The sequence below is a fragment of the Alternaria ventricosa genome (assembly GCF_023758065.1).
Source record: "Alternaria ventricosa strain BMP 2768 chromosome Unknown scaffold_10, whole genome shotgun sequence".
Classification (NCBI taxonomy): Eukaryota; Fungi; Ascomycota; class Dothideomycetes; order Pleosporales; family Pleosporaceae; genus Alternaria; species Alternaria ventricosa.
In genome coordinates this window covers 945194-969558 of record NW_026055690.1, presented here as the reverse complement: position 1 = coordinate 969558, position 24365 = coordinate 945194, and the positions used below count along the sequence as shown (strand labels likewise).

The following is a 24365-nucleotide window of genomic DNA, read 5'->3' as shown; positions in this document are numbered from 1 at the left end:
TCCAGGCGATGCATCTCGGATCTGCTATCTGCAACTCGTGATCCCGCCAAATCCTTCAATTGCCGCGTGTCTGGAGTGATGATGCTAGCTTTCTTGCCACCGCGGAGTGCTTCCGAACCGCCTGCCGCGGTTCTTTCAACGGTGGGACTTCCGAGGCCAACTTCATCCAATTACGCAGATTCTCGTGAGAACCCGGGTATAACTGTCACCTTTGTGTAGCTGGAAGACTTCCCACATTCCTGATCACGACTCCAAAATGCTGCGACCAACATACAGACATGCCACCAGGCAATTGCGCACCCCACTCCGGTCTGCGGCCCTCGGCAAGCGGTACCTACATGCTCCCGTCAAGTTTGACTGGCAAGATCCATTGAACACAAGCAACCTGTTCACAGAAGAAGAGCAAGCCATCTCGGAGACAGCAGAGTCATATTGCCAAGAGCGCATGCTCCCGAGAGTGCTAGGTACATATAACGTTGTGGGGAGTCTAGAGCTAGCTGACGTGTTACAGATGCATACCGCAATGAGGACTTTGATAGGAAGATCATCACGGAAATGGGCGAGTTAGGGCTACTGGGTGCGAGCATTCAGGGCTATGAGTGTGCCGGAGTCAGCAGTGTTGCCGCAGGTCTGATCACCAGAGCTGTGGAGAGAGTCGATTCTGGATATCGTTCCGGCTACTCAGTCCAAAGCTCACTTGCCATGGGCGGTATCGAGGAGTTTGGATCTGAAGAGCTGAAGGAGCGCCTCCTTCCGAAGATGGCCAAGGGCCAACTGCTGGGCTGCTTTGGTCTGACTGAACCTAACCACGGATCTGATCCAGGCTCTCTAGAGACAACTGCCAAGCCGCATCCCACCAAGAAAGGCTACTACTCACTGTCTGGATCAAAGACGTGGATCACAAACTCGCCCATTGCCGATGTTCTCCTTGTCTGGGCGAAGCTGCAGGAGACTGGCAAGATCCGTGGCTTTGTCATTGAACGCGACCAATGTCCACCGGGTACTCTCGAGACCCCGCCAATCAAGAACAAGAACGGTCTGCGGGCGTCCATTACCGGCATGATCCAGCTTGATGAGTGTCCCGTGTCCGAGGCAAATATGTTCCCGGAGGTCGAAGGTTTGAAGGGACCCTTCAGCTGTCTCAACTCGGCCAGATATGGCATTGCCTGGGGGACTATCGGTGCTCTCGAGGACTGCATTGCAAGAACGCGAGAGTACGCCCTCGAGAGGAAACAGTTCAAGAATAACCCGATTGCCAAGTACCAGCTTGTGCAGAAGAAGCTAGCTGACGCGACGACGGATGCTGCATACGGTATTCTGGCCGCCCACCAAGTCGGAAGGCTCAAGGACGAGGGCAAAGCTGCACCTGAGATGATCTCTATGATCAAGAGACAGAACTGTGACCGGGCTTTGATCAACGCGCGAACGTAAGTACCACCAAGCGCTTGACCGAAATATACTGACTTGGGCCAGACTACAAGAGGTGTTTGGTGGAAACGCAGTATCCGATGAGTACGGGATCGGAAGACATGTCGCCAACTTGTTTGTGACGCAGACGTACGAGGGCCAGAGCGACATCCACTGTGAGTATCATCGAAACGTGTCTCGACTCTGACTAACGTGCATCAGCTTTGATCCTCGGTCGCGCAATCACAGGTCTGCAAGCATTCTGCTAATGGTGAAATATACTCGGGTTGTTGATGTACTACCAACAAGAATACGTAGAAGCGCACCCAATCACAAGCAACACGTCAGCTGTAGGCGCCTAGCGGTGGTACGCATGCAGGCCATGTTTATTTAGAAGTAAATGCATATCAAACCCGGCGACTCTTGCCTCGAACGCGGCAAGTATCACATCTGATTGCTCGTATCCACAGTGCCGTTCGCCACCCGAGTAAAGGCCTCGCTACCGCCCAATGCGTGGTGACTAAGTCTTTTCAGAAGCAGGCGTGAATGTGCATGTCAGCCTTGAGGCATCTTCTCCAGGCTTCGATAGGTTGCCACCCAGCGCGGTTGCTGGGTAGAAACGCTCGGTGGAAATGTGGGCAGCGACAGTTGGGCGGTCAGCTTGTCTCGCCTCTTGCGGTTGGCTCCTCACACATGATAAATGCAAACGCCCCTGCGCCAGCCCCATCGTGCAAAACATCGTGCTCGTACAGCGTGACCGTCTTTGTCCTCACATAGAGTCAGAGGTGAGTGAGTTAAAGAGTGGCGGATGAGGATCCCGCGCTGACACGCCGCACTTGCTTTCTTTGGATCCCCGCCGCTAACTAACCGCCTTGCCTGCGCAGACATCCCACTTCAACTCTTCAACACCAACTCGCTCGACCCCGACACCCGCGATACCCGTCACCACCACTCCACACCACATACACATACACAGCAGCCATGGCTCTCAAGCGCATCAACAAGGAGTTGACCGATCTCGGCCGGTACGTGACTCTTTTCTCGGCCCTCGTGGCTGGCGGCGAGGCTCGCTGTTTTGCTTGCATGGCCACGACCGCACGCGAGGACCTGCAACAAGGCCGCAACGCTTTGGCCCTGCGAAAACGCTACGAGAATAACATTTGGCTGACATGATCTCTCTAGTGACCCTCCCTCTTCCTGTTCCGCTGGCCCTATTGGAGATGATCTGGTACGTCACTCCTCTACAAGACAGACCCGCGGCTGAGGCGCTTGCCGACATGCCCACAGAACCCATACTAACTAACCTCAGTTCCACTGGCAAGCAACCATTATGGGTCCCGGCGACTCACCATATTCCGGCGGTGTCTTCTTCCTAGCAATCCACTTCCCAACCGACTACCCCTTCAAGCCCCCGAAGGTCAACTTCACCACCCGCATCTACCACCCCAACATCAACTCCAACGGTAGCATCTGCTTGGATATTCTGCGAGACCAATGGAGCCCTGCTCTGACCATCTCAAAGGGTGCGTTGCCCGATTCCTCATAGCAAATCAGCTCTGATACTAACAAAACCACAGTGCTGTTGAGTATCTGCTCGATGCTGACAGACCCAAACCCCGATGACCCGCTCGTCCCCGAGATCGCACACGTCTACAAGACCGACCGGTCCCGCTACGAATCGACGGCGCGTGAATGGACCCGCAAGTACGCCATCTAGATTGTCGAAGCGCACAAAGGGCGTCACGACTGGTGCGGCGGAGAGCGTGTCTTTTGTCGTTAGCATCTGCGAAAGGAAGGCTAGGATGATGGACAGGGGCAGACTTTCATGGGTAGTGACTGATGGGGGTTTTTACACTTGTACTACGGCATGCATGCTGGACGGGGGTTCATAGCATCTGGCTATTATCACTCTTAGCACAACAGGCTCGATTTCTTCTCTGACGCTCGACTTGAATTGCGTGTGCTTGTTTTCTGATTACTGATCTCGCTGGGGTCGAGCCTCGGCGACTGGAGATGCGGATATGTGAAGATTGCATATGATGATATTTTTACAACATTGGTGACCTTCGTGAAGCAGACTAGGCCTTCTTCGCCTCGTCGCCCTGTCCGTCCACACTGTCTTTACTTGTCTGCGGATCCTCTACTGCCGGCATACCCACACCCAGGATCGAAGACATGGTATCACCATGGTCTAGTATCGACGTGTTCTGCGCTTCTTCCTTCAACCGCTGAGTCTTCTCCTCGGCGAGCCTCCGCCACTCCCTATCCCGCTCTTCTTTGGCTAAGCGCAGTCTAGCCTCTTCTTTCTCAATATCCTCCAAGGTTTGCCCACTCAGCATCGCTTCTCTAGTCTCCTTGTCCCAATCTTCTACCTCACTCTCTTTCTCCAACACCAACTGCCCCTCTGTCCCTTCCCTGACTTGCTTTGCCAGCTTCGCAAGGTCCTTTTGTTCCCTCTCCACCCACTCGCGACCGTAGTTTTGTAGTTTCCTGCGACGTTCGAGTTGTAGCATGTACGATGTGCCCACGAGAGGGCAGAGTATGGATGCTCGCTTGTTGTATTTCATGTCGAGGAGGAGGTTCTTGTGGAGATCGCGGAAGGTGGCTTGGACGTGCTTGATGGCTATGCCTTTGCGGCCGAGGTCGTTGGTTTCGTCGGCGGGGTCGCGGAGGGAGAGCATGTACGAGGGGAGGGGTTGGGTTTCTCCGCTCTGCGTGGTGGTTAGCATGATGGACGATGTAAAGACGAAGATCGGTGGTTCCATACCTGTAGCTGAGCCCTCCGCGCATCCGTGAGGACAGGGTGTTTTACTTTGTCGAAGAGGTAAGCTGGTTCGATAGATACACCGTGCTTCGTCGTGTCGAAATTGCCCCAGAAGTCGAGGAAGTGGAGGAGGGCACGCGCCGAGTCTTTTGGCGGTTTCGGTGCATGCTTTATGCTAGCGACTACCATCATGAAGAGGGAGTAGGAGCCAAAACCGCCCCGGAATACGTCCGAAAGGCCTCGTGTATCGAACAAGGTCTTGACTACCCAGTACAGTTCTCGCAAGTAGGGTATCTTCTCCATATACTCCTGCATGGTGACCATCGAGATGGATGTATCGTTTGAGAGCACAACCTGCACATCCAAGCCCGATTTGCGGTCCTGCGCGGCGACGAGAGGATAGCGGGCGTGACGAACCGCGGCCAGCAGGTATGCTCCGTTCTTACTGAACAACTTCCAATATAACTGATGCAAAAGATGTGTGCCCTTCTTCCGCTCTTTCGTGTCGGGCGGGAGTTTTGGCACCTTCGCGGGGTCTAACGGTTGCGACTTTAAGACCAGCCTGAAGTCTATGTCTGACAGAGGCATGGCTATACCAGTCCGCTCAGAGCCAAACACCTCGACGTTGTATTGTGGAAGGACTTGTTTAACCTGTCGCTGCACCTGTTCGATGAGGTGCCTCCGGGCGGCCGTTTCGTATCGATCGGGTTTTGTGTAGTTGTAGAATTTCACGATTTCTGAATGTAGACTGGATCTCGACTTAGCATGCATTACGAGTGAGGTTCGCTTGGGGAAGTACCGATCCATGCCTGTCATTGATGATTCTCCCTCCATGTTCACACACCATGGCAGCGCGCTTTCTCTGATGGGCTTCCCGCCCACGATGGGCCGCACAACTACACCCTGGTAATCTTGCGACTTTGCGAACGCGTCTCTCGCAATCGCCAGCTGGTTCTGGGATTCGACGTTCGAGATATCTGGCTTTGTCCGCTTCAGGTGTTTATTTTTCGCAACCGAAACCTCGACCTTGCTGGATAGCCAACGGCCTTTGACCGTGGTCATTCTCCTCACTGGCAATTGCTTTGCCTCTGCATTCTCGGTGACTACTTCGGTATCCTGGGCATCGCGAGCCTGAGAAACATCGTTCTTGCTACTTGAGCTGGCGCCATCTTGTGCAGCTTCTGTCGCAGTAGAAAGCTGGCGCCGGTCGCGGGGTGTTGACGGACTGGCCTGCACAAAGTGCTGCCATAGCGCGATTGACGGATTGAAGCGGTTATGGGCGCGACATATTAGCCGGGTGCGCGAGAGCTGCATGAGGCTCGGAGCGATAACGACGACTCGTAATCCGGCAAGGTGGTGATTGTGCTCGCTCTACGAATCTTCTGCATGCATCTTCGCGTGCACGGTGCCAAGCATCTAGTCCGCTTTGGGCCGACGAGTCGACGGCGGAGGATGCCAGGCACTCCCGCGGGCATGCTGCATTACCAGTCGCTCTCGTATGCACCCAGCCGTTGGACACGTTTATTGCTAGCCCTGCATCTGCCATGTCCCATGATATGTGAAGGGCATTTGTGAAGGCGGCCAGACTGCCCCCAATACCCCACAGGCACTGCAGAGGCCCCAAGGCGTCTCCGTCGGTCCACTTGCAGCACTTGCGCCGGCCCACACCCTCGTCCGATATGAAAGCTGCCTGACATCATATTGACACGCCCAACAAAACTTCGCAGAGCGGTCAGCGAGCGGAGCGCGTGCAGGCTCGACGAGGCGGTAATGGTGCGCTGCTGTCCTGGATGCCTTGCCTGCTGCAGAGACCGTGAGGCCCGAGCTGGTCGGTTCCAACGTCACAGCTATGTTAGTGGGGCGTTGAACCATCCCACCACGGCCAGCTTTTCTTCCCCCATTACCCTCGTCGACCTTCTGTGAGCTTCTCGACACACGTGGTGTCTTCTCCCTGATTTCCTTCTCACACCACCTTTCGTTTGAGACCCCTAAATTCCCCTCGTTCCGTGACAGCCCCAGCCCAGACCCATTGCGGAGCTCTTTCCTGTGAGACTCGTCCAGGACAGCGACTCAAGCACCAGGTAATTCACATTTCATAATTATTTTTAGTCGCGCCTCACCACTGCATGCACATACACATTGCACTGCCTGTCCACGACTCGGCATATTCCTCACCTATTATCCTCTCACCTTTCATCTTCTCGCCTACAAGTACCTGACAGTTCCATGCAGAGCACCGCCTACGCTTACACCCACCATGGCCCCTCCCACAGATGAGAAGCCCCAGAGGCCTCCGCTCGACTCCCAAGACAGCACACATCCCGCGCTAAACCCCGCAATTACCAACGTGCCCGTCACACCCGGCGTACATCTCTCCGGCAAAACTGCCTACTTCGACGAGTCCACTGCCGAGAAGACGAACAACCTCCCCTTCGATCCCGAGACTGCCACACCAGGCCCCCAATGGAGCGCCAACTCATACTTCTCTGGCCAGCAAAAAGATGGCCAGGCTAGCACCCAGACTGAAAAGGCAGCCGGCGCACAGACTGACGGAGACGTCAAGAGGGAAACGAGCGAAGTACCCAACCCAGATGCCAAGCACGATCTTGCAGATGTAGATCCTCGCGCTGCACACCCTGGTTTGAACCTCAGCGGTCGCGTTATCAGTGCGACCTTTGCCATACCCTATTCAATTGGTTACTCACAGGGCAACGACTGGGAACTGAACCCGCGACGCGGAACCTCGGCCCTTTTCGACTCCTTCTCTTACCTGGCTTCTAGCTCTTCTCCGTGGAACCACGTGCTTGTAGGCTGGACCGGTGAGATCGCGCACGCGAAGACAGCCTCCGTCACAGCTACGCAAGCACCCATGAACAAGGCTGCCGCGCCCATTCCTGTCGATCCAAAGAAACCGACACAAGTTCCCCAAACTCCAAACAGCTTCAGAATAGGCCCAGACGATCGAGCACGATTGGATAAACAACTCGAGCGCGATCACGGAGGCAGAATCGTGCCAGTGTGGCTTGTCGACGAGGTTGACGACGGCAAAGACGAGTACATTCTGAAAAACCAGAGCCATTGGAGGACATATGCAGAGCACGAGCTCTACACACTCTTCCACTACAAGCAAAACGAGCCAGCTGATGGACGCGCCGCCCGGAAATCATGGGCTGACTACTACCGCATGAACAAGCTTTTCGCTGACAGGATCCTCGAAATTTACAAGCCAGGCGACATCGTCATGGTACACGATTTCTACCTAATGCTCTTGCCAAGTCTCCTTCGCCAACGTCTGCCCAACATATACATTGGCTTCTACCTGCACATTCCCTTCCCAAGTAGCGAGTTCTACCGCTGCCTGAGCAGACGGAAAGAGATCCTGGAGGGCGTGTTGGGTGCCAACATGATCGGTTTCCAATCATACAGCTACTCGCGGCACTTTTCGTCTTGCTGTACTAGGATACTGGGTTTCGATTCGTCTTCCTCTGGAGTCGATGCATACGGCGCGCACGTAGCAGTCGACGTGTTTCCCATCGGAATCAATGCAGTCTCCACACAGCGACAGGCTTTTGGCGACCAGGAGATTGAACATAAACTCAAAGACATCCGCGAGATGTATGCTGGCAAGAAGCTCATTGTTGGTCGTGACAGGCTGGATGCGGTTCGCGGAGTGGTTCAGAAGCTCCAGGCGTTCCAGCTCTTCCTTCAAAAGTATCCCGAGTGGGTCGGCAAAGTAGTTCTCATCCAGGTCACCAGTCCGAGCGGAGTCCATACCGATAGAAGTGATGGCGCCCAAGAAAAGGTGGTCAACAAGATCTCGGACCTTGCGGCCAAAATCAACGGCACCTACGGAACCCTCGATTTCACCCCGGTCCGTCATTTCCCACAGTACCTTTCCCGGGAGGAATACTTTGCTCTGCTTCGACTTGCCGACATCGGCCTCATCACCAGCGTGCGAGACGGTATGAACACGACAAGTATGGAATACATCATTTGCCAAAAGGATAATCATGGACCGCTCATTCTTTCGGAGTTCTCTGGTACTGCGAGTTCCTTGCACAGCGCAAGCCACATCAATCCCTGGGACATGGGCGGAGTTGCCGATGCGATCAACGACGCTCTGAACCAGAGTGACGAAGTTCGTGCCGAGACTCACGCCCAACTCTACAATCATGTTGTGCAAAACAATGTCCAGGCTTGGTCGAACAACTACCTGAAGCGATTGATGACGAATCTGTCAGCTTTCGACCAAGCATTCGCTACGCCAGCACTTGACCGGGCCAAACTACTCTTCCAATACCGCGAGGCCAAGAAGCGACTCTTCATGTTCGACTATGACGGCACTCTGACACCCATTGTCAAAGACCCGCAGGCAGCTATTCCATCCGATCGTGTTATTCGAACTCTCAAGACCCTAGCAGCTGACCCTGCGAATGCTGTCTGGATCATCAGCGGCAGAGACCAGGCTTTCCTGGACGAATGGATGGGCCACATTCCCGAGCTGGGTCTGAGTGCTGAGCATGGCAGCTTTATGAGGCATCCACGCAGTCAGGAATGGCACAATCTCACCGAGACGACCGACATGAGCTGGCAGCAGGAGGTTATTGACGTCTTCCAGCACTACACTGAGAGGACACAAGGTGAGCTATTACACTGTGAATCAAACTACCTATTACTAACAGATGATCAGGCTCATTCATCGAACGCAAGAAGATTGCCCTGACATGGCACTACCGGAGAGCGGATCCCGAATACGGTGCATTCCAGGCGCGTGAGTGCCAGAAGCATCTCGAGAGGACTGTCGCAAAGAAGCACGACGTCGAGGTCATGACGGGTAAAGCCAACCTTGAGGTTCGCCCGAGGTTCGTGAACAAGGGCGAGATCGCGAAGACGCTTGTAGAGAACTACGGCGAAGGTACCGGCAATGCGCCTGAGTTTGTTCTCTGCATGGGCGACGACTTTACAGATGAAGGTATGTGTTGCACTTGTGGCTGCGCTGTTCACTCGCTAACATCAACAGACATGTTCCGATCGCTGCGCCAATCCAAACTGCCCACTGATCACGTCTTCTCGGTCACGGTTGGCGCCAGCTCGAAGCAGACGCTGGCGAGCTGGCATTTGCTTGAGCCTTCGGATGTCATTTCTGTCATCTCATTGCTGAACGGATCCGCAGATGCAGGCAATGTTGGCGCGATCGCTGTGGTCGATGGCACGGTCCCGGAGTCGCGAGTAATCGCATGAGGTCATGGTCGGACAATTTCAACTGTAATGGAGCACGGAGCATGGTGAGGCTATAGATCTACGGTATGCGGCATGGCGATCCCGGAATTTTTTGGGCATCAAGTTTTGGAGAAGCAATCAGATCCTATGTCATGGTGGTTCTCGTTGTCCTACGAAAAGAAACGCTTCTGTTCTGTGATCGGCCGTACCGATTGCTACCCGGCGGATGAATTGTGCTGCACGACGATTAGCAATGCGCCCCTGGGACGAGCGTCGGTTGCCAAGGCGGTGGCGCCGGCACGTTCTGGGGGTCTCGCCCAAGACCCCTGATTACCACGTGAGACCCTGACTCGAGAACCGGGAACCTTTGGATGCGAACTCTGGGAATTCCAGGGTGTTGGAGCCTTCGGAGAGGTTTCCGTGACGGCTGGTGCTTATAGATTGCCCAGCTGTCAAGCAAGTAAGCCGCTACACCCCGCAATAGAGAATTGCGATGCAAGCAAGCCGCGCAATGGATGAAGGCAGCCCACGACTCACGAGTCCGCGACACGGACACGATGGCTTTTCTAGGCCTGGTATGTTTTGGCTTTCGGCTCTGCTAACCCCAAATCATGCAACTTGGGATTCGAGAACTGCCCCAGTGCATGAAACCTGGAACGCCTAGCAACTGTCCCGCCCCAACAACCTATCCGAGGGAAGGCCCTCTTTCCTCTTGGAACTCGCGTACCGTAGTCGTTAATCCCGTCTTTTACCAGCCATCCGTTCCTTTTTCATCACATAGTTCCTCTCCCGCGCCGCATCTCTACACTCGTTTACCCGCTATCTACCCTCGCATAATCTGAGCACCAATCTCACGGGCGTGAAGCGCATTATTATAACATAATTCGAGTACCTGGTCCGACCTCAATCCGACACGGCATCTGCAACAGCGCAACAGGGAACTAGCCGGCGAACACATTGCGACATCACAACCGTGCCGTATCTTCGATCCGCCTCTCCTTGGTATTCCTTCTTCGACACAGACACAAACACAATAGTCCTCGGCGCGCGGCACAACAAACTTCACACAATACACAATGGGTCTCATTGAGAAGCTGCAAGCTCGTATGTCTTACCTCGCTTCGTCCCATCCTACCTTAGCCCCGAACCTTCACACCTGCGACAGTAGACTAACAAGAACCCAATCCAGGCCTCGAGCTCTACCGCCTCGAACAACGTTACACACGTCGCGAGAAGCGCACGACCTTTATCAGCGAAGCGCAATACGTTGACGGCGAGTACGTCTATGCCTCGGCTCCTTCCTCGGCAAACTCCTCCACCACCTCAAGTAGCAAGCGCTTCAGCAAGATGCCTTCTACTATACGGATAAAGGAACTGAGCCGTATGGGAACTGGACGGTCATAGACGCTTCTCGAGTGAGGCTGCTCATTGACCTACGCGGTCGACCATGAAAGATAAGAGTCTATCTGGTCGGACCAACAGAGACAAGACAGCGGCATAGCCTGCTGAGGAACAATGTGCGATGCATGACACCTTACACGGCATCGCAGCATACGACGTGTCCAAAGCTTTGAGGACGTCGCACAAGAAAACCATACACCGCGCGCAGAGAAATACACGAGACGCACCCCGCCAGCACTGCGCGAGCGCAAAACATAATCATTAACGCAACGACATTTACGCCAGAACAACCATCGACGAAAGGGAAATAACGGACTAAAAGTTTCTTCCATTCATATGTCAGGTTCTTCATTCTCTACACCCACATTTTCCTTTTCTACTTGCCATCTATCGAGATTTATAAGTCATGTTTGCGACACAGTTAGAATACCCCATTGGCTTCCAGAATAGACCTGGATATGCATCAATATAAGTTTATATGCAATTGGTTGTCTTGGGTGCATGTGTTGCGTGAAGGTGTTGCGGATGAATTGGATGGTTGCCAAGAGCGTCCTGCAGATGCGTAGGGCGTGCGAACCAAACTGCGCATGAGAGTGGTTGAGAGTGGAGGGATTGTAGGCGTAAGGCGTGTGGGCGCAAGGCGTGTGTGAACAAGGTATTCACTCAAGATACGGGAGGCGTATGTTGACTTCTATTCAACGCAGACCCTACTTGTTACGACAGTAGCCTCATGAACGCAAGATCAATTAGACCATCGTCAAGTACACTCAATTGATACGCCCATTGCATTCCCCCATTCAATCTGGTCTACGGGCTGGCAATCGAGAAGATGTCCAACGATCCCATCGAAACCACACCAGCAACCACTGTTGCTAAACCAAACGACCAAGATTCACCCCCACGAAGCGACATCGAAGAGGAACACATCTCACAGCTCCATGACGACCCTTTCATACTCCCTTCAACCCTCCCACCCATGGACAAAGGAAAACACGCCTGGCTCTTCCTCACCGCAGCCTTCGCCATCGAATTCTTGACCATCGGTCCGTCCCTTCTCACCCTTTTCCAACCACTCTCCTTCTCTCTTTGTTACACCTTCCCTAACACACACTCACCACCCCACAGGCCAATCCTTCTCCTACGGCCGCTTCCAATCGCACTACACCACGCACGCCCCCTTTGCCTCGCAATCCTCATCCTCTTTCGCCGCCGTAATCGGCGTCCTAAACCAATCTCTCATCCTCATCTTCCTACCCCCCGTCCTGTATCTTGCGCGCCGGAAACCCACATGGGCACGCTGGATGGCGACGACGGGTCTACTTGGTTGTGTTGTGTCTAATGTAGCTAGTTCCTTCTGCACTAGCATAACGCAGCTCATATTCACGCAAGGCGTACTGCAGGGCCTGAGTGGAAGCGTAGCGTTTTGTCCGCTATTGGTGTTTGTAGATCAGTGGTTTGATAAGAGGAAAGGATTGGCTTTTGGGGTTGTTGGTGCTGGAGGTGGATGCGGAGGCTTGATACTACCTCTGCTGATCAACGCGTTGCTGAACCAGGTGGGGTACCAGAGTACGATGAGGATTTTGGCTGGCATAATGTTTGGACTGGGGATACCGTTGGCGTGGTTTGTTAGACCGAGAGTGCCAAGTTCGCTGTCTTCTGGTACGAGAACGACTATGGTGACTGGAGCGAAGAAGTTCTGGAACTGGAAGCTCATTCGTTCAAGGTCTTTCTTGTTACACCAACTTGCTAATCTTGTTCAGGGCGCGGGATACTATCTCCCTGGTATTTACCTCCCTTCCTTCGCACGCGAGGTCTTTAGGGCGTCGGATTGGTCATCTACGCTGTCACTCATGTTACTCAATGTATCCGCTATGGTCGGTCTTATCATCATGGGGTACATGACCGATCGCTTCAACTCCCGAGTCTGCATCGCGGTTTCTGCTACCGGCGCTACGCTCTCCGTGTTCCTTTTCTGGGGCTTGGCTACACACATTGCCGCTCTGTACATCTTTTGCATCTTGTTCGGTCTGTTTGCTGGCGGGTTTCCGGCGGCGTGGCCGGCTGTTATGAGGGAGATGGCGAAGAGAGGGGAGGAAAGAGGGCTGGGACATGTGGATACTGTGCTCATATTCGCGCTGTTCTGTGTTGCTAGAGGGGTTGGAAATATTGCTGCTGGACCGATGAGTGAGGCGCTTGTTGGTGGGATGCCTTGGGAAGGCGAGGCACTTGGGGGCTATGGAAGTGGCTACGGTGGACTTGTTGTCTTCTGTGGGCTGAGTTCGCTGGTTAGCGGGATGAATGCGTTGTGGTATCATTTAAGGTAGAGGTCTCCAAATCTAGTAGAGCAAGGAGCATGTCTTTCTGGACCAATCATATACGCATGTCTGCAATTTAGCATGACTGTTCCAGATCCTGTACTGCTTGTATAAGATTACGCCCGTGTAACGTGCGAGTATACGTCGTTCCACCACCTCAGATCCTGCAGCTTCGCAGCCACAGATCTCTTCGTAGCAGTGTCACCCATTCAGTAACCTTCCCGCACAGCATTCTTCCCGCCATTCTGACCGACCGGCCACGGACCCAACCGAGTGCCATTATGCGAAGTTGCCGATGACAGCCTCGATCCCGCTAAGCCTGCATATGTACAGTGTCCTAGCAGTGCAGGGTCACGTAAGCAGGCGAGCTACGCCCTCGGAATACCGATCAATCCATACAAGAGGATCTGAAAAAGCAAAAGAAGGTGCATTTACTATCATTGGTGGTGTGCGACTAATCGCGGATGGGCGGACCAAATATGACCTGCATTGCATGAAGCTGCAACGCTAGTGACAGAGGCAAACCTGTGACCATTGACACCCGTGTAGTGACCATGCGAACCGAGGAAGATGGGGGAAATTACTGAAAGTAGATTTGCAGTATTGATGGAGTATATTGCGCTAAATAATGACGTTGACGTAGTTTTGCTATCGAGCACGCGTGTGGCTGGCTGCTTGGGGGGTATCATCCGTTCTATGGTATCTTACGCAAGTGAATGGGAGTGTCCCCTAATCTCTTCCCTTCTAGGTGGTGACTCCATTTGTTTGAAAGAAAAGATGAAAGAAAATGAAACCCAAAGGTTGACCGACGCCGGAAATACAGATGCCCACCACCATGTAAAACTCCGGTAAAATGGAAACCCGTTGAATGTGAGATCGTTAAAGTCGTAAAGTTCGAGGCGGCCATGCGCTCTCGGATAGGAATAGGCGAATGCGATGCGGAGCTGTGAACTAGACGTTGTTGTCGTAGTCGCTGAGGATGTCCTCTGGGTCCTCCGGCGGAAGCATGTCGATGGTATCGCTTGTGCGCGGGCCGGTGTACTTCTTCCTTGCACCCGCATACCACCAAGCCGTGCTAAACAGGCCAATGAAGGCTGCCACACAGATAGCGTAGTTCATGTTGTCGGCCCTGACTGGCTTGACAGTCGGGAAGAACAACACGACACTGATGAAGATGACCCATGTCACTGCAATCGCATTGACCGGCTTGCTCCATCGGCCCATTGTGTATGGTCCAGGGTGGAAAGTGACAGTGTTCTCGTACCATCGGTGGGCAATGATGACTGCGATGTAACTGATGTCCAAGGCTGGGGCGGTGATGTTGAAGATAGCCGTAATGGTAAGAGTGCTTCCGATGCCGATTAGGTCGAGGCAGCTGCAGAACAGCACAACAAGCCATACCGCATTGACTGGAGTGTGCGTGTAGGAATTGATCTTGCTCCAGAAACTATGCAAAGTCAGCACCCCTCAACACTAGCGTCGATTGGATCCGGAAACTCACCCCGAAAATGGGAAGGCTGCGTCGCGGGAGAAGGCCCAAGCCATTCTAGCATTTGCCAACATGGCTGAGCAGCCCGTGAAGAACTGGACCAACATGACGAAGAACCACATGATGGTTCCACCTGTTTTGCCGCCGGCGTTGAAGAAGATCTGGGCCACGGGCAGACCGGTCGGCGTGGCCATAATCGCATCGTAGTCTGACATGCAGAAGCAGAAGGTGACGGTTAGCATCCAGCCGACGACGCCAGAGACGAGGATTGCAGCGCGGATCGCTACAGGGCCGCGAATAGCGGCATCGTGGGTCTCTTCCGACATGCTGTGCGACATTGATTAGATTGGCTGATATGCAGAGTCGTAGGGCTGACTTACTGTGTCGTGCCATCGTAGTCAGTCATCGTCCATGCAACAGAAAGGAATCTGGGACTAGTCAGTGGTCTGGCGTTATGCGAGTTTTGGTTTGGACCTACCCAAGAAGGAACGAAAAGCCCTTGCTTCCCCAGCCTGAGCCGTCCATGACTGTTGTAAACACCCATTGTGGGCTTTGCTTGTTCGGTGTGAGAATGAGAAGAGCGATGCAGATGCAGATTGATGCAATGACTATCTGTTGTCAGATGGCGCTCAATGCGAATCCTTCATGGACGTACTGTTGATAGGGGCGAACCACAAGATAATGCGATGAAGCCAATTCGTGGGAAACGAGCAGATTGTGCCAAACATGCACAACACGAAAATAGCGAGGAGGACGGTCTGATATGCTTGCCTGCATTGATCGGTAAGCTGCTGCAGGTGATGTAAGTGGGGTGATTCTTACGGCGTAAAAGCAGACTCTCCATTGTCCAGTGTGTGCATGACAACCGTGGCCAATATCATCTGAGAGATTGTGTACGCCAAACTTGCTACGCCGGCGGCCTGACCAAGGAAGTTGCACCAACCGATGATCCACGCCCAGGCTGCAACGTGTTCAGGTGGTACAACGTGTTTTGTGACATAGTACATGCCTCCAGCTGTCGGATATGCTGAGACCAGTTCGGCAACTTGACGAGTGTTAGCTAGGGCTTCCCTTTGCAAGTTCCAAACGTACCTGAACTGGCTATGCAGTATGCCATGATGCTGCCAATGAACCAAGCCCATACTGCTGTTGCTGGGCCACCTGAACTCATTGGTGCACCAAAGGTCGCGGGCACTGAGCCTAGTACTCCTAGAATCGAGATTGCATATGAAACCGTGGACCATCTCGAGAAATGCCTTTGTAGAACCTGCAGAGACTGTTGGAAGGTAATCAAGTGGAAGACTTGGAGCGCTTACAGGAGTATATCCAATGCGCACAAGTAGACGGTCGTCATCGTCTGCGATGGTTGCCATGATGCTTCGGTTCTGATTATGCCCTGCTTCTGCTGCTTTCGATTGACTGGAGATGGTAGGTTGGAGCGCTCGTGGCTCACTCGGTCCCAATTCTTTGGAGTCTGGATTGAAGCCCATGGTTAATACTGGTGATCAACGAACGAGCATGAGAAGTTGAAGAGAAACAAGAAGGGTCTCGGCGACGGAAGCGTAGAAGGAATTTAGAAGGGTGTAAAAGACGGTGGGCCGTCAGCGGAGACACACTAGGAGGATTGACAGCCACGGCGTGGATCCACAAACCCAGCTACCAGGGAGTCGATACTGGATGTGGAAAGGGTACGTGGTCAGGTGAATGATGTAGGGACATGGGAGACATGTCCACGGGTAGTGGCTATATGAATAACCTGACTAAAGGAAAAGCCAACCGTGCGACCAACGGGTGCCCAAAACGGTCCAGTAGTATCAAGTTGCGAGATGCGACCTACATTCAGGGTAGTAATTTTACAGCGTTTGCCATGATGACACGTGCGGAGTGTGTTGCTAGAGGCGTGAACGTGGGAAAGAGCAAGTAAGGAGTGGGACGACAGGGTGCGAAAACGCAGCCAATCGCAAACACTCAGCCTCTTTGCGCAGACGGGCAGATTCTGGAGTCGCTGAAGCGATTGTGGGTTTACGGTACTGTCATTTGCGCACGAAGACTGGTGCCGAACGTTTGAAGGAAGTAGCGTGCTGGGGCCAAGAAGAGTGGTGCCGCTTCGGCGACCCAAGGTGGCGGGCCGTTTATTCTGCATTTCTGACTGGGGTATACTCAGCCCTGGGAACAATATGTAACCCACCTCATGAGACGCTTGTGACGCCTGTCGAAGCGGCATGGATGAGCTTCTTGATCGCTGGCTGTCGACGTTTAGCCGATGTGTCGCGAGGCACCTTAGATTACTCAACGCGCCGCAGCGCAGCGAGGAGCCCTTACCCAATGTCCGGGCAGGAAACTGCCGCGGTCTAACACATTCTTTGGAGCTATGACGCACGCAGATGGAAGTGCGGCTTGCCTTGCGTGAGCTCACGAGCGGTACGACTCGGGTGTTACTACGGTCTACCTGTAACCGGTACCCCCTGACTGTTCGTAAGAAAACTTCGTCCAGGCGGTGAGGAGGAAGATCTCTATTGGTCCGCGCGGCTATTTTGATACGACGTACGCTCGCCGAGGATCAGTCTGACGAGCATGATATCAGGGAATTTTGTAAGCTTCTGGCTGGGCTCTTACGGAACGCAGACTTCGGAGTCGCTCCATGAACCGCGGCGGGAGCTTTGATCCGGAACCTTGATCCCTGACTCTCGACTGAAACGTCGGCCATGATTTACTCGGGATTCGTATATTCGACAATATACTTTGAGAACGGGAGTCTCGTCGACAGCTTATCATGAGATCAGTCCCGCGCTGTGTCATCCTGCCTAGACGAGTAGCATAAGCGATACACGCCTGCCGCACACCACAGGGCGTCGCAATAACCAATGCACATGTAACACGAACCCGACCAGATCGCCCACGGAGATTTGCTTTTCATTACCATTGCGCTGGGCCTCTTGCACTCTCAAACCGTGCTTAGTTGCACGCCTTGGTGCGCGCCACATATCTTCAGTGACCCGATTTAAACAGCAGCACGGATCGTCTTTCTGCAACCAGCCACGACGAAGCATGGATTAGGAGCGTCGCCTAAGTATGCACATGGCCAGGTGATCATGATGATGGTACCAAGGCCAGGACTTGAAATACTCGCTAGACGTCTAGAGGTGTTGGCAAGATCCGAAAGAGCGGTGGAAGCTCGCGGCTATTCACCCCTCGACTAGTTCCAGGGTCTTCCTGTTCGACGAAGTCCGTCTGGCACGGAGTTGAGCACGAAGCAGAGCCGTTGGACAAATTACCAGAAACCCTGGTTACTTAACATTCACCAAGCGTTCACGGCTACGACGGAAGACGATGCGTCGTAAGATGAAGATCCTCGCAAGCGTCTGTGAGGAAATATACCGATATCGCTTGCAGCTGCCTCATCGATCATCACAGACGACATGGGTGCATCGTCATGTTGTTTCGGGCTGTCGGTCGTGTTAGCACTCAAAGGTTAGCTTGGACGGCGCAGATGTGAGTCGGGGAAGGAGCAGAAGCGGCGTCGAGGGTCCACTGTGGGCATCATCGCATTACTAGCTGCAGCGCAAGCCCTTGGACTACCGCTTGCTCTTCACATCATCTTGACCGCGATTCCAACCGCAATCGCATTAGCAGTTGCCTTTTCAAAGCATCGCCGACATTTCGGAGAAAGGACGTCAGAATGGTTCCTGCTTCATCTACGCCATGCGCCTTTTGCCCGGGCATTTCTGACTCGTTTCGTTTCTCCAAGCGAACCTGACATCTCTGATCTTTTCCAGAAGATACCTCTTCCTTTCGGCGGTTTCGAAATAGTGCCGAAGCCATGTGCGGACCCGTCCGTTAGGGCCGGCGATCAGCCTGGCACTTAGACTGGCGCAAGCCCATGCTGGGCTGCTTCCACCTCCAGACGGTGTGCCATTTACAATATAGTAGCTGAACATATCTTGTCTAGACTGACCGGAAAGTGGCGCTCTTCCCCAAGTTCTTCGAAAAAGTTACTAGCCACGTTCAACACCAAGATACGGCTTTGAGGCTTCGCTGACCTCGAGGCGTCTTCGCAGATGCGACAACACACGGCGCTGATCAGACCTCACCGATCGTACAGAGCGCTACCGCTTGCAGTCATCTACAAGCGCTGTTGCTCACACCCTCGAATTCATAGTACGAGGTAAGGCCGACATCGACAATGCAGAATCAAAACGATGCAACCAATCCAAGAGCATCGCATACTGGTAGCCCAGATAGGCTTTGCTCCCGTCAGTACCGTGATAAGCTTGATCGCACGTGGTCTGGTACACACATCTGAGAAAGATGCACAACCGAGGTGCCTGACAATCAGATGAAAGATGCAGACCTTTAGTGCGAATCAGGCCCGGACACGTAAGGGTGGCGGATATATGGCTGACGGGGAAGTGAGAACGCTTCCCCTCCACGCGCAAAAGCACCAGAGAAGGCCCGAGATGATTGTTCATCTGACCAGATTTCTGAGCCCACATCCAGGATAAAAGGAACTGCCATGCCTCCGCGGAGTGAATGAGATGGAATCAAGGAAGTTGTCGCCGTCAGGAAAAAGAAAGAGCTGTTAGACGTCCGCGGCACAGATGGCGAGATAGGATGACCACAGCGAAATTCGAGGAGAGCTGTACTGGCACCGCCATGGGAGTGCACCGCGCATGGTAACCACTGGCCTGGTACGCTTGCCAACATTTTCGATGGCATACCATGAATACAGAGAATTGAAGAGGACTCTACATTGCGGCCACCAAAACACTGTATTTACTCAGCAGCGGCATGACTGCATCGCAACACCGGGACAATCGTTATAGCAATACAGACGCTGGCCCCATTGTACCACCGGCATTCGACACATTGGATACGATAATATGCGTTTTGCGACGCTTACATCACCAGCGCATCGAGCAACCGCACGGCTGTTGTAAGCATCGCAGTGCAGCAACGGAAATTACACATGCGAACAATCTTTGACAGATCAGCTATTCAATACGATTGATGAAGTATCTGCGCAACCGTCAACAAAATTAGATCTTTTCGATGGAAGTTATGACCTCGCAAACAATTTTACGACGTAGACGAACTAGGCGGCACGATACAAAGCACGACACGAGGCAAAACAAACAGATACAAGTACTTCCAAGAGTGATGCAGCAATCCATTCATGACGAGAGCTATATACGACTGCGAATATATACAAAAGAAGCGTATCGTAACCCATTTCAGGGTACTTAAACCTGGGTCCCATCTCAGAGTTCCCAGCAACCTTCATCCCCAGCTAACAAGTAAACTTCTTGGGACCAGGAATAGTGTAAGTAGCCGCCTTGTAGGCGTCATAAGTGATACCGGCATCGCTACCCTTGTACGCACCGGGGAAACCAACAAGCCCACTCGGCTTGGTAGATCCACCTCCGGTAACCTTGAGCTGATGGCACCCAGGATAGAACTGCGCACCAGGGTACTGGTAGGCAGCGTGCAGCGCAACGATTTCATGACGCACGAGGTAGTAGCCTGGTGCGATGCACTTGGGGATGGTGTATGTGACGGAGCCGCCGGGGACTTGGAGGGCGTCGGAGCCCCAGACGTCAGAGGTGCCTTGGCGGCCGTCTTCTTGGACTTTGAACCAGACTGCACTGGTGGGTGTGTTAATATCATGGTGGTGGATAATAGGTCAGGTGGGTGACTTACGCTGACTCAGGCATCCAGTCATTGCATCCGGCATCGGGACACTTGGCCATGTATGTGATGGTAGGTCCCATATGGCTCTCGGGCCAGAGCGTCCAGTAGAGCTCGACGTCTGAACCTGCTGCGGCCTCGGCGTGCAGAGCAGCGGGCTTGGAGCCGTTGATACCGCCGGCTGCGTAGCCACCGCATTGGATATCGGAGATGGCGACGTCCTCGACGGGACCGTTACCCTGGATCGGTCGCGAGATGCGCTTCACGTCCGTCATGTAAGGGTCCTGGTATGGCTGGTAGAAGATGTATTCTTTGCCGCCAATGGTGGCATTGTTGACGTAGCCGTGGGCGGCGACGGCGGTAGCGAAGGCGAGGGCGGAGGTGATGTACTTCATTTTGAAGAAGATGGTAGAGTCGATTCGATAAATTCGGGGGTATCAAAGAAAGGAAGATTGTAGGTGTTGCTGCTTTGAAGATACGATCCTGCGTATCGAGCGTGCTGATAATCCGAAGATGGAGAGAACAAAGAGAGCGACTTATAAGTTTGAACAACACAAGAAAACGAGTGAATAGACGACGAGGGAGTTAGACAGACGACCGGTACCGAGTGACCTAGATGCCGAAAATATAGATTGACAGAGGTAGCTGCATGTCTTATAGTAGTGCCCGGCTGGTAATTACTCCACGACACAGGAGCGCAGTTGCGTCACCATGGGATTCGATCCAAGGCACCAAGCATCGAGATGATTGTTTGAAACTTGCACTGGCTTGCCATGGCGATGGCCACATGCTGGAGGGCGATCATGAAAGGAGGGTGCGTAGATTAATCAAGGCGCGCTAGCGAGGCCTTGGGCGGCTCCACTGTTTCCCCTATGAGGCTGCCGGGCGTGGCTGGATCAGGCTGGAAGGAGCCGTTGGGCCCGTTGAGGGAACTTGGAGGAGGTAAGCGAAATGAGTTGATGGTGGTTTCTCTTGTCAGACGTCATCTTTCTATTGAATGCCATCATACGCTGTTCAAGAAGGTGAACGGTCGTGTTCTGCGTTGGTGTTGCGCCGTCACAGGGCGGTTCGTGGGTGAAAGTTTACCTAGGTAAAGTCGCGTCTCGACCTTTTTTTGTGAAACATGACGCACAGAACATGTTCAATAATCAACCTACGCTTGCGATTCACGCAATTGGTGGACACCAGCTAGATGGTTCTTGGTGGTTGTCTCAGATTCGATATTGCACCTGGGCATCTGCCACGTGATTGCGGATGTTCGTTTACCCAAGTACCGTACCAGGGAAGACCCATCCTGCACCTCGGAGAAATTAATATAGTCGTTATGTAGAGGAAAGCCGGGTTGCCGGTCGACGTGGTGTCACGATGCACACTTTACATGGCCTTGTCGAACGAGTTTAGATTGTTTGTGCTGCGGGACTGTTGCGATGCGGCCCGCGGGGTTGGGGAGCGTTTGGTGATGGCGCCGTGGTTAGATTGCGATGGGCTGGTCAAGGGCTTGGCTTTGGCTGGACCGTGGGGATGGGAATCCTGCGAAAGTCGCGATTTTTCTTTGCTTGTTTGGATTTGTATCAGATAGTTATTGTTGCGTCGAGTGTCTAGGTGCCTATTGCTATTCTAATGTACCTAGATACTCTAGAAGCGCGAATCCGCCTACCTCTACCATCTATCTAATCCTTCCCATGACATTGTGGCCCAATGTGATACTTACCTCTCCCTTGATTAACATCCACCTTGCAAAGTCCTGTGCGAAATGCGCATACTTCCAGCACAACTTCGCGAGCTCTTTCTTCACAACATCCTCACCTGTGTCCCCGGCATCAATTTCAACTTCTTCTTCTCCTTGGACCGCAGCTTGACCAACAGCCGGCGTCGCGTTCCATTGCTGTGCTCTGACCCATATCCTAGCCGCGGTTTCGCAGACTAGACCTCTCAAAGGCCAGAACGTGATCATATCCGGTATATCTTGGCCCTGAAAGACCTCCCAAGTTGCGCCATCGTTCTCGTAGATCAGGTTGACATACATGCGGAGCAGTCTCACAGCGTTCTTTGCCGTGTTGTTTGCCGGTTGGTCCAGCCAGGCCAGAGCGCCATCAGCGCCATTCTGGAACGCCCTATGAGCACGTCCAGATAGACCACTAACACCATAACTCTTTTGACGTGCGAGATCGTAGACGGCAACGTGGTGAGCCGCTTGCCGCTTTTGTGCTTGCATCATAGACATGGGGGCTGAGGGCAGAAGACGCGGATTGTAGGTCTGGAGGTAAAAGAAGCGTAGCATATCTTCGACGGCTTGTACGTTTCCAGGAGGGATAGTGATGATAGATCCAACTTTCTGGAGCAATTTAGAGAACGCAATGGTTACATAGCCCTAAACAGGAGTGGGTGGTGAGTAGGCGTTATATTGACTTACGTATTCTCCGGAGTCGAACTTTCTTTCGAGAGTCACCGAGTTAGCGCAGAGAACATGCCTGTGGGTGCGAAAGCGGTATTCAGATCCAGTTATGCGATCACTGTACCGGATGGCACAATCGGGGGTATTATGGGTTCTCAAGGCAGCACTTAGCTCTGTTTCTAGTGGAGAATCCATTAGTGATGGTCGACACTGCTGAATGCTAGATGTCCAGGGTCAACATCTCACTGCCTATATACCACATTAGCAAATATCAAGTGCTTGCTCGACGATCCTCGTGCTGATGACTGATGACTGAAAACCACAAGCAATGGTAGGCAATCAGAGAGTAAGTATTAACACAGCTGCATGAAGTACCCTGCAACCTGATCCGTGAACTCCAAGTTTTATGGCCGTAGACACGCTCATTCGTATGCCAAACCATTGCCCTGAGCTCCAAAAAAGATAGCCATCTACCCATGTCGTCGTTCCGTCTAGTATCCAGTCGCACCCGGTGCCTTCTCGTCCTTCTTCAGACTGAGCAGCAATTCCCGGAAGCGGGCCTTCTCGCTGCCTGACGCGCCACCCTTGGTACCCTTTCCGCTCAGATCGACCAACTTGGCAATGCGCTCCCAGCTCGTACCGCCCGCGGTGGTGTCATCGCGGTTTGCAAGGAACTCCTCAGCCTCCTTCCGTGTCTTGGCAATCTCCTTGTCCTTCTTGTTGTTGTAGTTCTCGTAGAAGTCGTCAATGTTTTGCTGCGCCTCCTGGATGGTTTTCTGTTTGCGGTCGTGTGATACCTCGTCGCGGTGCTGGATCTGGAGGTCGCGGCGCTCGCGCCATTCGCGGATGACGTCGGGCTCGGGCGAGTCTGAGCGCTGTGGGGTGAAGGATGGGGCGGGTTGGCCGGGGAGGAAGGGCAGGCCTGATCCTGTGATGGTGCCACCGGGAGCCATGTGCTGTTGGAGTCAGTATACCGTCGTGACGTTGGTTATCCCATGCTCAGTTCAGGTCTGGACTGGCGCGTCACTTTTGAACATGCCAGATCGCAACCATGCCTTGACTAAAGAAGCAGGCGTGCTTACGTCGTTGGTGGTGTCAATGGCGGGGAAGGAGCTCTCGAAGCCGCTCATCTCCTGACCGCCAACGTTGGCCTGGCTGAAGTCTCCCCCAAGCAGGTCGTCGTCACCGTCCTCGACCGTCGCTGCCCTGTCGTTTTCCGAAGCAAACTGGTCGGCATCGTCGCCAAGAAGCGCGCGTTCACGGTCGAGGAAGTTGCTGGCATCGTTGTCGCCGCTAATGTCAAAGTCTGCCGCATCGCCGCGCGCTTCGGTCTGGCCTGCTTGGTTTAGTATGCGGTGCGGAGGTGCTTCGGGGACCATAGCTGAGCTCACCGGCGTCAATCTCGTCTAATGAGGGGAATCGGTCTGCCATTGTGAGTGTGGAGAGTGTGGGAGATGTAGTGGGAGGAGCGGAGATAAGTTTGGCGACAGCAGTTTGCGTACAAGTGTCTTGTTGTTGCGTCTTGGATAGTTACCGTTGGTGACGGCCAGCCAGGGAGCTGCTTGGCGCGGCGGAGCCACGTTTAGCCGCATACCACCTAGCGTCTCTAGCTCTCAAGTGCTCCCTCACCTTGAACTCTTCCACCCATTCCATCTCCAACACACGTCATCATCTGGACACTGTAGTCGC

At 53.4% G+C, this 24365-nt stretch overlaps 9 protein-coding genes across 9 annotated transcripts; 4 read left to right on the top strand and 5 right to left on the bottom strand.

The window, feature by feature from the left end:
• Window positions 1–256: 256 nt before the first annotated feature.
• On the top strand, window positions 257–1676 carry J4E93_006407 (uncharacterized protein; the record flags this gene model as incomplete). Its single annotated transcript, XM_049344320.1, has 4 exons — window positions 257–464; window positions 512–1427; window positions 1474–1583; window positions 1630–1676. The coding sequence occupies 4 exons, from the start codon at window positions 257–259 to the stop codon at window positions 1674–1676; spliced, it is 1281 nt and encodes a 426-aa protein (XP_049198755.1).
• A 712-nt stretch (window positions 1677–2388) lies between these two features.
• UBC1_1 (Ubiquitin-conjugating enzyme E2 1) lies at window positions 2389–3124 on the top strand (the record flags this gene model as incomplete). Its single annotated transcript, XM_049344319.1, has 4 exons — window positions 2389–2432; window positions 2590–2635; window positions 2717–2930; window positions 2985–3124. 4 exons carry the CDS (start codon window positions 2389–2391, stop codon window positions 3122–3124), a joined length of 444 nt encoding a protein of 147 aa, XP_049198754.1.
• A 361-nt stretch (window positions 3125–3485) lies between these two features.
• On the bottom strand, window positions 3486–5485 carry J4E93_006405 (uncharacterized protein; the record flags this gene model as incomplete). The annotated part of the gene is made up of 2 exons (XM_049344318.1): window positions 3486–4118; window positions 4175–5485. 2 exons carry the CDS (start codon window positions 5483–5485, stop codon window positions 3486–3488), a joined length of 1944 nt encoding a protein of 647 aa, XP_049198753.1.
• Window positions 5486–6428: 943 nt separating this feature from the next.
• J4E93_006404 (uncharacterized protein) lies at window positions 6429–9412 on the top strand (the record flags this gene model as incomplete). Its single annotated transcript, XM_049344317.1, has 3 exons — window positions 6429–8811; window positions 8862–9143; window positions 9192–9412. The coding sequence occupies 3 exons, from the start codon at window positions 6429–6431 to the stop codon at window positions 9410–9412; spliced, it is 2886 nt and encodes a 961-aa protein (XP_049198752.1).
• A 1055-nt stretch (window positions 9413–10467) lies between these two features.
• Window positions 10468–10795, top strand: J4E93_006403 (uncharacterized protein; the record flags this gene model as incomplete). Its single annotated transcript, XM_049344316.1, has 2 exons — window positions 10468–10495; window positions 10581–10795. 2 exons carry the CDS (start codon window positions 10468–10470, stop codon window positions 10793–10795), a joined length of 243 nt encoding a protein of 80 aa, XP_049198751.1.
• Window positions 10796–14058: 3263 nt separating this feature from the next.
• On the bottom strand, window positions 14059–15969 carry J4E93_006402 (uncharacterized protein; the record flags this gene model as incomplete). The annotated part of the gene is made up of 8 exons (XM_049344315.1): window positions 14059–14554; window positions 14609–14923; window positions 14977–15024; window positions 15075–15204; window positions 15252–15367; window positions 15419–15641; window positions 15689–15863; window positions 15913–15969. 8 exons carry the CDS (start codon window positions 15967–15969, stop codon window positions 14059–14061), a joined length of 1560 nt encoding a protein of 519 aa, XP_049198750.1.
• Window positions 15970–19883: 3914 nt separating this feature from the next.
• Window positions 19884–20676, bottom strand: J4E93_006401 (uncharacterized protein; the record flags this gene model as incomplete). Its single annotated transcript, XM_049344314.1, has 2 exons — window positions 19884–20238; window positions 20294–20676. The coding sequence occupies 2 exons, from the start codon at window positions 20674–20676 to the stop codon at window positions 19884–19886; spliced, it is 738 nt and encodes a 245-aa protein (XP_049198749.1).
• Window positions 20677–21655: 979 nt separating this feature from the next.
• J4E93_006400 (uncharacterized protein) lies at window positions 21656–22505 on the bottom strand (the record flags this gene model as incomplete). The annotated part of the gene is made up of 2 exons (XM_049344313.1): window positions 21656–21811; window positions 21993–22505. 2 exons carry the CDS (start codon window positions 22503–22505, stop codon window positions 21656–21658), a joined length of 669 nt encoding a protein of 222 aa, XP_049198748.1.
• A 662-nt stretch (window positions 22506–23167) lies between these two features.
• On the bottom strand, window positions 23168–24107 carry J4E93_006399 (uncharacterized protein; the record flags this gene model as incomplete). The annotated part of the gene is made up of 3 exons (XM_049344312.1): window positions 23168–23632; window positions 23759–24012; window positions 24068–24107. The coding sequence occupies 3 exons, from the start codon at window positions 24105–24107 to the stop codon at window positions 23168–23170; spliced, it is 759 nt and encodes a 252-aa protein (XP_049198747.1).
• Window positions 24108–24365: the final 258 nt, after the last annotated feature.